At 42.0% G+C, this 12685-nt stretch overlaps 1 protein-coding gene across 4 annotated transcripts in view; it reads right to left on the bottom strand.

The window, feature by feature from the left end:
• LTBP1 (latent transforming growth factor beta binding protein 1) overlaps positions 1-7605 on the bottom strand; it is a 660590-nt gene extending 652985 nt beyond the window's left edge. For 2 of the 4 annotated variants that reach the window (XM_063917960.1, XM_063917961.1), the window contains exon 1: positions 6707-7604. In XM_063917960.1, the coding sequence (XP_063774030.1) occupies positions 6707-7119 (413 nt within the window). In that variant the 5' untranslated portion in view covers positions 7120-7604. Of the gene's footprint in view, positions 1-6706 lie in introns of all 4 variants that reach the window. The other 2 variants (XM_063917963.1, XM_063917964.1) reach the window with 2 other exon arrangements.
• Positions 7606-12685: the final 5080 nt, after the last annotated feature.

Genomic DNA, 12685 nt, shown 5'->3' with positions numbered 1-12685 from the left:
TATTGGGACAAAGCTTTTTGTGAGATCCTGTTTTAAATTTCTTGCCTTTTTATAAATTATTTTCGGTTTCTTTGGAAGAATCTTGGTCAATTGTTCATCTAAACTCAAAATGTGCCAATGCTTGTTAAACATCTTTTCTACTAAATGATGGTCACTACTATATTGTGTTATAAAGGGTAACTGAAATTCTGTTTTCATTTCTTTTTGTTTGTATCGGATTATTGTATCTCTATCGGTTTCTTCAAGTTTCTCAATCTTTTTTTGTAGATTTTCTTCGCTATAACCTTTTTCTTTGAATTTTTGTTTAATTTCTTCTGCTTGTGTACGGAATGTTGTTACGCTTGAGCAGTTCCTACGTACTCTTCTGAGCTGCCCCTCCGGGATGTTTCGTAACCATGGACGATGATGGTTACTCTTTATATCTAAAGCGGTATTACCGCTGACTTTTTTTATATGGGTGCAGGTTTGGACGGTATTATTTGAAATACCGTATATATCTAGATTTGGAGATATATATTTAAAATAATACCGTCCAAACCTGCACCCATATAAAAAAAGTCAGCGGTAATACCGCTTTAGATATAAAGAGTAACCATCATCGTCCATGGTTACGAAACATCCCGGAGGGGCAGCTCAGAAGAGTACGTAGGAACTGCTCAAGCATAACAACATTCCGTACACAAGCAGAAGAAATTAAACAAAAATTCAAAGAAAAAGGTTATAGCGAAGAAAATCTACAAAAAAAGATTGAGAAACTTGAAGAAACCGATAGAGATACAATAATCCGATACAAACAAAAAGAAATGAAAACAGAATTTCAGTTACCCGTTATAACACAATATAGTAGTGACCATCATTTAGTAGAAAAGATGTTTAACAAGCATTGGCACATTTTGAGTCTAGATGAACAATTGACCAAGATTCTTCCAAAGAAACCGAAAATAATTTATAAAAAGGCAAGAAATTTAAAACAGGATCTCACAAAAAGCTTTGTCCCAATAGAAGAAGATAGAACAAGAGAAGGGACTAAAGGATACTTTTACTGCTTGAAATGCAATGCCTGCAAAATAACAAAAAGAAGGGGAACAAAACCAATAACCAACTTCAAATCAAATCAAACAAAAAAAGAGTATGAATTGAGGAGCCAAATTAGTTGCAACTCAGAGGGAGTTATCTATTTGATTGAATGCCCATGTGGCTACCAATATGTGGGACAAACAAAAAGGAAATTGTGCACACGTATTTCTGAGCACATTTACAACATTAAGAAAGGGCTGCAAACACATAGTGTGTCGCAACACTTTTTGGAACATCATAACAAGGATGCTTCTACATTATCATTTATGGGAATTCAGAAAATACAAAAAAATTGGAGAGGAGGTAACATCTCGGTGGAACTAATTAGGCATGAAACAAAGTGGATCTATTATTTAAGAACACTACAACCTCATGGTTTAAATATAGATATAAATCTAAAAACATTTTTGGAATTAATAATAGTTCCCCCATATTAATTTAAAATAGGATGAAATCGCTTTAATTGAAAATGTATCCTATATTTATTATATACCTTATAAGCACACCTTTACATCATATACAGGTTGAGTATCCCTTATCCAAAATGCTTGGGACCAGAGGTATTTTGGATATCGGATTTTTCCGTATTTTGGAATAATTGCATCCCATAATGAGATATCATGGTGATGGGACCTAAATCTAAGCACAGAATGCATTTATGTTACATATACACCTTATACACACAGCCTGAAGGTCATTTTAGCCAATATATTTTATAACTTTGTGCATTAAACAACGTGTGTCTACATTCACACAATTTATTTATGTTTCATATACACCTTATATACACAGCCTGAAGGTCATTTAATACAATATTTTTAATAACTTTGTGTATTAAACAAAGTTTATGTACATTGAGCCATCAAAAAACAAAGGTTTCACTATCTCACTCTCACTCAAAAAAGTCCGTATTTCGGAATATTCCGTATTTCGGAATATTTGGATATGGGATACTCAACCTGTAATCATAAATACATAATTTTTCATTATTTTTTTTTATTATTATTATTATATATTTTTTAATTTTTATATATATATATTTTTCCATAGAATACCAGTTTTAGATTAAATATCATTTGTAATAAAATAGCATGTGGTTACCGCCAAATGTGGAAACTACTTCCTGTTTGGAATACAGAACTTCCGTTTTTAAAGAATGTTACTAATAAAGTAAAAAAAAAAAAGGTTTTTAGCTGCCTATAAATAAAGTGCTCCATGCTACCAAAATATCCATGATTAAGTGCCCAAGCACGAAACGCGTTGGACCTGTGACCGGAAGTGACGTGTTGCCGCGACCGGAAGTTACCCGCTGCCACAATCGTGAATACAAACACGGAGAGCAGAAGCAATTTACACTGTGGAGACCAGCCAAGGGAGTGAAACGGATCACACCAGCAAGGTATAGGTAGGGACAGCTCAGCCAATACTACCTGCTGTTTAAAGAAACCGTCAGGCATAAAAAATTGGAATCCCAATGTCTTGCATTTCAAATCAATTCCGGACACTCATATAAAATTTTCAAAAAAAGAGCTGTAAACACACTGGTATTCATTTTAGGTTTTATGTTTTAATTTTTTTTATTTTTATGTTATCATAACCTTTCCTTTTTCACAGCGCTCCTACCCATATATATTTTTATTATTCAGGCCTATTCTTCTTAGTGGTTGGAGCAGCTTACAATAACAGGCGCAATTGGGAATTTCTTTATTTGTAAAGTCAGATGTTTGGTTGCATAGGGAGAGGAATCAGTAGCAGGAAAAATGAAGTGATAATGCCACTGTATAGGTCATTGGTGCGTCCCCATCTGGAATACTGTCTCCAGTTCTGGAGACCAAATCTCCAGAAAGATATAAATACATTAGAGAGTGTACAAAGAAGGGAAACTAAAATGGTGCATGGCCTACATCACAAAACTTACCCAGAAAGGCTGAAAGATCTTATCATGTATAGTTTGGAGGAGAGAAGGGAAAGGGGGGACATGATAGAAACTTTCAAATATATCAAGGGTCTTAACAAAGTTCAGGAGGGAAACATTCTTCAAAGGAAGAGAAGTATTAGAACTCGAGGACATACACTGAGACTGGAGGGGAGGGGGGGGGGTTCAGGGGAAATTTATGGAAAAATTACTTCACAGAAAGGGTAGTGGATAAGTGGAATAGCCTCCCATCAGAGGTAGTAGAGGCTAAGACTGTAGAGCAATTTAAACATGCTTGGGATAGGCATATGAATATCCTTACAAAGAATTAAGGTTCAAAAAGGGTTGAGATTGCCTAAAGGATAAAAAAAAAGGGGCAGACTAGATGGGCCAAGTGGTTCTTATCTGCCGTCAAATTCTATGTTTCTATGTTTCTATGCCTTGGGACACTTGCAGGGGTGCCCTGGGTTGGTAGTCCAAGACCAATTCAAATTATTTATGGTCAATGTAATAGGCAAAACCAGTGCTAGTGGCTGTCCTTCATAAAATATATGGACAAACAAAGCAAATCTTGTCCCTTACCACACAATTGAAACTAAGCAGGACATATAAACACAATTGACTTAACTTAGTATTTCTTTTGAAATTTCAATAAGAAACTTTTGGCCTAGGGGTGCCGTAAAAAAATTCTGATGCTCTAGGCACCGTGACTCAAATAAGTTTGGGAACCACTGTAACCAGTAACTAAAAACATTATAGGAGCAATAGCATCTGTGACAACAAGAATCACAATCTGCCACAATAATGAGAAGATATACTGAAGGCAAGGACATTAAGTTAAAACCCAAATATATCAAGTTATACAACCCTATTCCTGGCTGCAATAACGAACACAAACTGATCAGTCTCGTGTTATTTGCAATTTGAGTCTCATTTTAACTTAGCACCTATATTGTTTACAGTTATTTGTATATATCACATTTGGGACACATTGTTTGGGAAACGTGCAACTTAAAAGGGGAAACTACAAGAAATGTATGCACTACTCATTATCGAGGTCATGTGACCCGTTAAGCTTTTTTTTCATTCATATTCATTACACAATTCCTTAGTAAATATGCAAAGGCAAAACAATTCACTCCCACAGTGAGACTAATAATAATGGGGTCATAAATCCCTTTTGTGTCACCATCCTATCATTCTTACCAGTCAATAGATCAGCACAAGCAGATAAACTAACAAGTCACATTGTCAATACAGGAATTCCTAGAAGCACACTAAAGATGTGCTGTGTGGATGCATTTTGTTTGTACTCTGTAATAATAAAAGATAGTGCAGAACAAATTGTCTGAAAATTCCAGAAATATTTTGCAGGTCAATTATTAAAGGTATTGCATGAGGAAATAGTTGTACAATGTGCTGTGTAAAACTAAAATACTTATTAATAAACAAGTGTGGCTGTTTCATTCTTGCGTACAAACTTGCAACATTTATCAGACATTTTCTATTTTGATGGCCTTCCCAAAAACCCTCATCATAGGCCTGGAGCAGAGGAAGTACAGGTGGCTTTTTGACAAAAACAAATGAGATACAGTAGATGAGAATTCTATACATTTCACAGGGCAAGAAAACACTTTAAAAAAAAATCTACTTCATTTCTTTTGCTTATCATATGCATTAGACATGGGACACTGTACTTCCAATTCAAGCATCATCAGTTGACTTGATTGCTATCACATTACACAGTAAGAAAATTGGAACCCACTTATAATAATGTTGAATTTACAGAACAAATATGGTATCTTGTGATGGGGGGGATGGGGGTATTTATCAAAGCTTGGAGAGAGATAAAATGGTGAGAGATAAAGTACCAACTAATCAGCTCTTAACTGTCATTTTTCAAACACAGTCTGTAAAATGTAAGGCTGAAGCTCAATAGCTGGTACTGTATTTTATCTCTCACAATTTTATCTCTCTCCGAGCTTTGATAAATACCCCCTTTAGAAACAAAAGCCTACAGGAACAAGTCTGCAAAGTTTAAGGATGATAAATGTATACTGTTTATAGCAATTCAGACAAGTAAACACATTTATACCCCTTTTATACCTACTGAGGCGGGTCACACCAGGGAGCCTGACACGGGTGCTTCCCGGCTGCGACCCGCCTCAGACCCCTCGCCGCCGCTGTTTCCAACCCGGCTTATTGTCGGGTTGGTGATATCACCGATGATCCTGCGGGGGCTTCGCTTGGAGATCACATGATCTCCAAGCAGCGCCCGTCCGCACAGAGTGAACGGGAAACGGGTCGCATCGACCCGGCTTCCCGTTTACACAGCACAGCAAGCCGGGTTGAACGCGTGTTTAACCCTGCATGCTACCCAGGTCGCTCAACCCGGATTATTCCAACTGGGCCCTTTTACACTGCACAGCAACACGGGTTATGCGCGCTCATGTGCAATAACCCATCTTCAAAGCTGGCGGTGTAAAAGGGGTATAACTCCTCTAATAACATCATGTCAGCATTATGCGGCATTTACATGTATGGCACTTTTAACTTTTTAGGACTATTTGACACATAGGTCGTGAGCTGTACAATTTCAAATGACTATATCAACAGTTTTATTTACATTCCTGACCATGGGAATTCCCAGGCAAATTTAGATCAAAACAAATTTAAGGAGGTTATTGTAAGCTAAAAGTATGTAAGATATGTCACTTTATGATATGTTAATGAAAATTGTAAACCACTGGCAATTGCTGGTATATCTGTAATCTGCATAATGATGCGGTTTAACAAGTGTGATGAGTCAAAGAACGTCAGATTTCAGTGCCTCAGGTATGAATTGCACTTTCTCAGGTTAGGAAATCTCTTTGACACAAGGAAAAGTAACTGTGCAGAGACCTTAGGGAAGATGCAGAAGATAAAGCATCCAGTCCCAAATTACAAAGATACTGTAAATATTTCAGGATTCCGCCTCTGTGATTACAGGATGCTGGAAACGATGCCAAGATGTCTCAGACATCCAGGCATCGCTGCCTCTATGGGAATTGTTTAATCCTGGGTTGAAAAAATAAAATCAGTGCATAGAATTAGAGACTTTCACGGCTGTTAGCATTATGACTTCAGATTGGAGATAACTAAAGTCATTTTATACATGTAATATATATACCCCATGATCTGCACAGGTAAAGTTAAATTGTCCCGAAGAGCTTACAATCTAGTGCGAGTTGTTAAAAGGCACACGTCTAAGAAAACACCACTTTGGTAGTGCTCAAACGTAAAGTCTATATAATAACATCTTACAGTATGCCCGGGTAGCTTAGTGCCAGTCCATGATTAATGCAACCTGTGCTAACGTTGGGTGGTCATTCCCTAATGTCAGCCTGTAGCACACAGGAAGACCGCATGTGGCCTATGTATACTCACAGAGGAGTACACACTCACCCTAGTCACTTTTTACAACACCCAGCACACCTCTCACACACATACTCCCATCTGTCAGTCACTTTCTCTGAGTCCTTCTCCCAACTGAGTAATCTGCCACAGGCTGAGCCACCTGCCTCCCACCGTGCACACAGCAGAGAGCACTACTGCTGCTGCTCCCGAGTCCCCACTAGTGGCTGCGATTTATCTTTGGGCTATAACCAAAAGCAGCGCTGTCTAAGCATGCCCCTAGTGCTGACTCCCCACCCCCTGCCCCAGACAGTCTCTCACCCCTGGAGCTTGTGCTGCTGCAGCTGCTGCATAGTACTGCTGCCGGGGCTCCTCTGTGTATCCTGCTGGAGACTGCTGCTGCGGGAGAAGGAGGAGAAGTGTCGGATCTGCGTGCTGCCGGCAGCCTGGGCCGGTTGCTGTCTCTGCACAAGGGAAGGGTTGGAGCTGACTCTGCTCATCCTGCGGCTCCGCTCCTGGGTACTCACATGGTTGGCACCGCTGTGCTGCTGGCTGCTGCTGCTGACCACCACATTGCTCCTGCTCATAGCCACAGAGTGCTGGGGCTGCTGGTAGATCCCTGGGGGTCCTGGGTGCACTACATAAGTGATTTTCCTCACTCTCTCTATATTAGCCAGGACAGTGCACAAGCAGAGACACGAGCACAGTAATACTCCCCACCTGTTATTAGCCATGTATATAGCAAGTATTCAGTATACACTATATAGGTGCTGGGCTGCTCCAGATAGTATGGCTCTCTTGGTTCTCCCACTCTGATGGAATGTATGTATGTATATGTATGCCTTCCTTTCTTCTGCGGGTTCTTCTTCTTTCAAACTCTGTGCCCCCTCCTCCTCCTCCTCCTCTCTGGCTGTTAAGCCAAGAAAAGAAACTCCTCTTGTCCCAGGGAAAGTTCAGGCTGTATGGAAGCAGGAGCAGCTCACTTGTAGCCAGCTACAGACACCGTCATGCCTGGGGTAGGGAATAGGAAAGGGCACTTGTGCTCCAGGAGCTGCTTTTAAACCTGCATCCAAAAAAAGTGAGAGAGAGAGAGAGAGAAAGGGAAAGGGAGAGTAGGATGAGGGGGAGTGGAGGGGGCAGTTCAAGGGGCTTCTATAAGGAGCAGATGTTTAGGTTGCCTGAGCTGCCGGTGTAGGGCTCTGCCTGTCTGTATGTGTGCAAGTCACACGAAAGCTAAGCTTAAAATGGGCTTTAAAACGTTAAAGTGTGGACTGCCTGTCAGAGTACAGCAGCCAACCCCCCTGACTTACGAGGTCACACATCAAATCCTAATTGGGAGATCATGGGCAAAGCTGCAGCATAGGGTAATACTGTACATATTTAGGAATGTTTTGCTTTTGACAATAACAAAGTCCAAATGATGATTTAATGATCATAATATTATCATAACATCTGTTAGTACTGTTTTTAACATTAAATGGATTTGGAACACTCATTTGGGGCATTTATATAATGATTTACTTTCAAAAGTTTAATAATTGGAAGAAAACTTTGACTTAATTTGTAAAAGATATACATATTATATTTTACAGTAAAGCCCAGTACACACTTGGCGATCCCCGCCAACGCCGACATTGGCGGCAGCAGGGACCCGGTGGGGTGTTGGCATCGGCAAGTGCATCCACACTTGCTGATGCCTGCGAGGAAGGGAGCGATGGTGGGGGGGAATGACAGCCATGCTGCATCTGCAGCATGGCTTTCGTTAACGAGGACCTCCCTCATCTGTACATGTTCAGACGGGGGAGGGGTCGTTAACGATGCGCGGGAGCGTGCATTGTTAACGACATTGGGGGTGATTCCGAGTTGTTCGCTCCCTAGCTGCTTTTAGCAGCATTGCACACGCTAAGCCGCCGCCCTCTGGGAGTGTATCTTAGCTTAGCAGAATTGTAACGAAAGATTCGCAGAATAGCGAAAATACATTTCTTTGCAGTTTCTGAGTAGCTCCAGACCTACTCACAAATAGCGATCAGCTCAGTCCGTTTCGTTCCTGGATTGACGTCACACACACGCCCAGCGTCTGGCCAGCCACTCCCCCGTTTCTCCAGACACTCCCGCGTTTTTCCCTGGCACGCCTGCGTTTTTCCGCACACTCCCAGAAAACGGCCAGCTTCCGCCCAGAAACACCCACTTCCTGTCAATCACACTACGATCACTTCAACAATGAAAAATCTTCGTTCGGGCGTGAGTAAATCTACTAAGTTTTGTGGTAAAATACTAACCGCATGCGCACTGCGAACCATGCGCATGCGCATTATTGCCTTAATCGCTCCGTTGCGAAAATCGGCAACGAGCGAACAACTCGGAATGACCACCATTGAGTGTACACACTGGACGAGATTGTGAAAGATCTCGCTCAGATCGGCCCTTCTGAGCGAGATCTTTCGCTTTCTCGTCTAGTGTTCATGGGGCTTAAATTAGGTGTATATTGCTCAAGGAGGTTGCGCAGCACAAAATGCATACATTCGCGATGTAACCACATCTGCGTGCATGCTTAGTTTACTATTACTCATTATCATCAGTATGGACATACACCTGCCCTATACAAAGTGCAAACAAGGGACCTAATTCAGCATCAGTAGCAGATTCTGCTAAATTGCAAAATCTGCCACTGAAGAATCTTATGCTGGGTGCCGCCCAGCGCTGTGTCAGGCCACCCAGCATGAGAAGTGCCGTCCTGCAATGCAATCGCAATCTAATTGCAATTGCATGAATCGTAGCAATCATAGCAGTTAGGGTTGACCACTGCCAGCGCAGCCTGGCTGCAGAGGCAGGTGCACCGTGCTCATGTTTTCCCCTGCAACCGCTGCGTATGACATTGTGCGGCCGCCCCTATAACTGTCTGGACACGCCGGTGTTGTCTGGACCGCTCCCCCTTAATGCTGCATCGCTGACGCCCACCCCTGTCAATCACAGTGCAGTCGCATCCTTCCGGGATGCGATTGTACTGTGAAAGTCTGCGCACATGCTGTACAGCCGCAGCGCATATGCAATAGTCCGAAAATTGCCCATTTGTAATTATCGGACTAATGCGACTGAACCTGAATTAGACCCAATATGCCTTTAAACAGGTCTGAATAGCCCGCATCTGCTTGACCACATCCTCACTGTAGTATGTGATAATACCCCAATACAACACCAACATTCCATATGATCAGTAGTAAGTGTAGATGTGACTGTAATGAATGAAACTCTACATCGCCCTCATTTCTGAGCATGGACTGCACAAATTCATGTAAGGTGCTGGCGCACATTCAGTAGGAGTAACAAACGCTAACCTCTCACATTAGTGCATTGCACTTCTCATTCACTATACTCTTTGTTATTGGACTGAATTGGGATGAAAGCCCCCTACTTCGGTTACCTTATCTATTTTCTCTAAGGATCAAATATTAAGGATCTTCCAGATGTACTAAGGAGGGATTGAAGATCAGCTGTCCCCCATGATCCCTATCACCACTGCTTTGGTAGAAGTGAAACGTAGCACTGCAGAGTCAGACCAGGGTTAACGCATGGCACAAAGCCGGCGTCCAGCAGAGGGATCCGAACAGGAGTGGAAGGATCGCATTTTGCAAACCCGGACCACTTTCTAATAGGAAGGAGTGGGGGTGCGTGAATCAGGGTGTAGGTTCCCGCTGTCAAGCTCCAAAAACTTACTGTTTTCAGACCTTGATGGTACTACATTATGGTGACAGTGGGCCAGATCGAGACAGAAAGGTAAACAGGAGCTAGCTGTGATATCTCCTGCATTACCTTTATAATGAATGGATCTGATAATTAGGGATCAGTATGAAATACCTACAATCAAAATCCCGATGGTCAAAATCCCAATAGCAATTGACCGACGGTCAAAATCCCGACATGGTCAAAATTCCGACATTGACAAAATACAGACATTTAAAATACCGACAAGGTCAAAATACCGACATGTAAAATGCGGCGGGGGGTGGCCGGAGCTCCTGCTCACAAGCCCCAGCGGTGTCTACTGTCCGTCTACCTCACCAGCTACCCGGTGACTGCTCTCTGCTGTCCTGGGGCTCCTGCTGCGGCTGAGCGGTCCGGATCCCTGATCTGCAGCGGCCATCTTGCGGCTCCCTGCCCGTTACAGCCACTGCTTTACCTGGCGACCCAGCTGCCCCTTCAACACACGGGGAGCCTCCCTGCACCTTGGAATAGTCCCCACATAGGGGTTCTTCCCTCGATCTGTGAGCTGCTGCAGAACATCCTCCTGCATTTACCTGTCATCCTGGTCTGCCACCTATGCAAGAACCCTGCCTGTTGCTGCACTGAGGTACTCAGCTGCATTGTTGTGACCCCACCACACAGTGCCTGTGTAGCTCCGGGCCTTCTGTAGATCTCCCATGGAGTGGGTGTCCCAGTGAGGAGGTGTTCTAGTTTACACCCAGTGCTCATCTGAACTTCCTGCTCTAAATTTACAAACAGCACTTTGCCATCCTGTTCTGCGTTTATTGGAAATACCAAATTGTCGATTACGTCCCTCGTTTTCTGCTACATCAACCAATTGTTCCTCCAGTGTCTGGGTGTTCCTCTGTGAGACGTGGGCTGTCGGCTGGTCCGGGCCCTCTACAATCAGTTGAGCTGCTCTGCCTCTAGGAATCCTATAGGGGGCGGACGTGACCAATTGTATACTCCTTATCTCTCACAAACGCTGAATTTAAGGTTGGAACTTCCTTGTGTATACCATGATAGCAGTGTTTTTAACATAGTCCAAGCCTCCATCGAGAAGGAAACATTGCAACATCTCAGGAGTCCTCTGGAGAGGCGTGGCTCCAACTTCTCTACAATGTTATCCTAGATGGACATTCCACCTTTACGATTGCTCTGAAAGCTTGTCCAAAGGCCATGCCTCCCTGTCCTAATTTACCCTAAGACTATGGGGATGGCTGCTGCTGGCCGACACCTGGGAACACATTTTATATGATTATACAGATACCTACATTGCGCACATTCCATGTGGCTACATCCTATGGCATCTGAGAAGCCCTTCTATATTTTTCTACTACTTTAATGGAATGAACCAAAAAGGTAAAAAAGCTGTCTGGCTCCAAGAAGGTCACTACCACTCCCACCCAATCTAGTTTATACAGATATTTAACTCCTGAGGTGGACATGAGTAGTGCAGACGCGGACTACATTTCTACCTCCCTCCCATCAGTCAATGCAGTAATGGCATCACCAGCTTCTCGTAGTCCAGTTGCTATTAGGGATCCTACCATGGCGGATATTTTGTCTCTTCCTACTAAAGACGATCTCTCCACGAAACTTTTTGGATCTGGAGAAGAAGATAAGTGCTGCCGTCAAAGTAGAGATTTCTACACTTAAGGCAGAACTCTCACACATGTCCCTCCTGGTCCCTCCATATGTTTAGGGATCACTACTTGTCTCAATTAGTCAAGGACCCAACTAGGGGTAAAACTACCCTGGGTCTAGTAATTACTAATAATGTGGACATTTTATCAAACACTAAAGTTGGGGAGACTTTGGGTAACAGTGATCACTATATGATCACATTCGACATCAGTTTCAAAAAACATAGCTACAGGGGTTCCACCAAAACTTTTAACTTTGGGAAGGCTAATTTCAGTATACTTAGATAGCTTAACGACATAGAGTGGGAGGTTCTGTTTAATAACAAGAACACTTCGGAAATGTGGGATGTTTTAAAAGGGTTGCTGGATAGCAATATTCATAACTTTATTCCCATGGGCAGTAAACGCAGGAGTATTAAACTCAAATCGATGTGGCTTAACAAGATGGTTAAGGCAGAAATGGATTAAAAAAAAAAGCTGGCTTTCAAAGCATTTAAATCTAATGGAAAGGAGGAGTCTTTCAAGTATTACAAGGAGTGTAATAAGAAATGCAAAAAAGCAATAAGAGCAGCTAAAATGGAAAATGAAAAGCAAATCGCTATAGAGAGTAAAACCAATCCTAAAAAGTTTTTTAAATACATAAACGATAAAAGGTTAAAAAAGGAGAATATAGGTCCATTAAAAGATGAATTAGGAGAATTGATAAATGATGACGAAATAAAAGCAGAAATACTGAACAAATTCTTTTCAGCAGTATTCACCAGTGAAGAACTGATGGTGGGAGTAGAGCTTAACAATTGTGACAGTAATGATTCATGGTTAGATACTTGTTTAAGCGAAGAAGTAGTCTGGGAGAGACTAAGCAAAATTAAGATTAATAAATCACCTGGTCCTGATGGACTTCACCCGAGGG

The sequence above is a fragment of the Pseudophryne corroboree genome, chromosome 4, assembly GCF_028390025.1.
Source record: "Pseudophryne corroboree isolate aPseCor3 chromosome 4, aPseCor3.hap2, whole genome shotgun sequence".
Classification (NCBI taxonomy): Eukaryota; Metazoa; Chordata; class Amphibia; order Anura; family Myobatrachidae; genus Pseudophryne; species Pseudophryne corroboree.
This window is presented reverse-complemented; position numbering and strand designations above follow the sequence as displayed.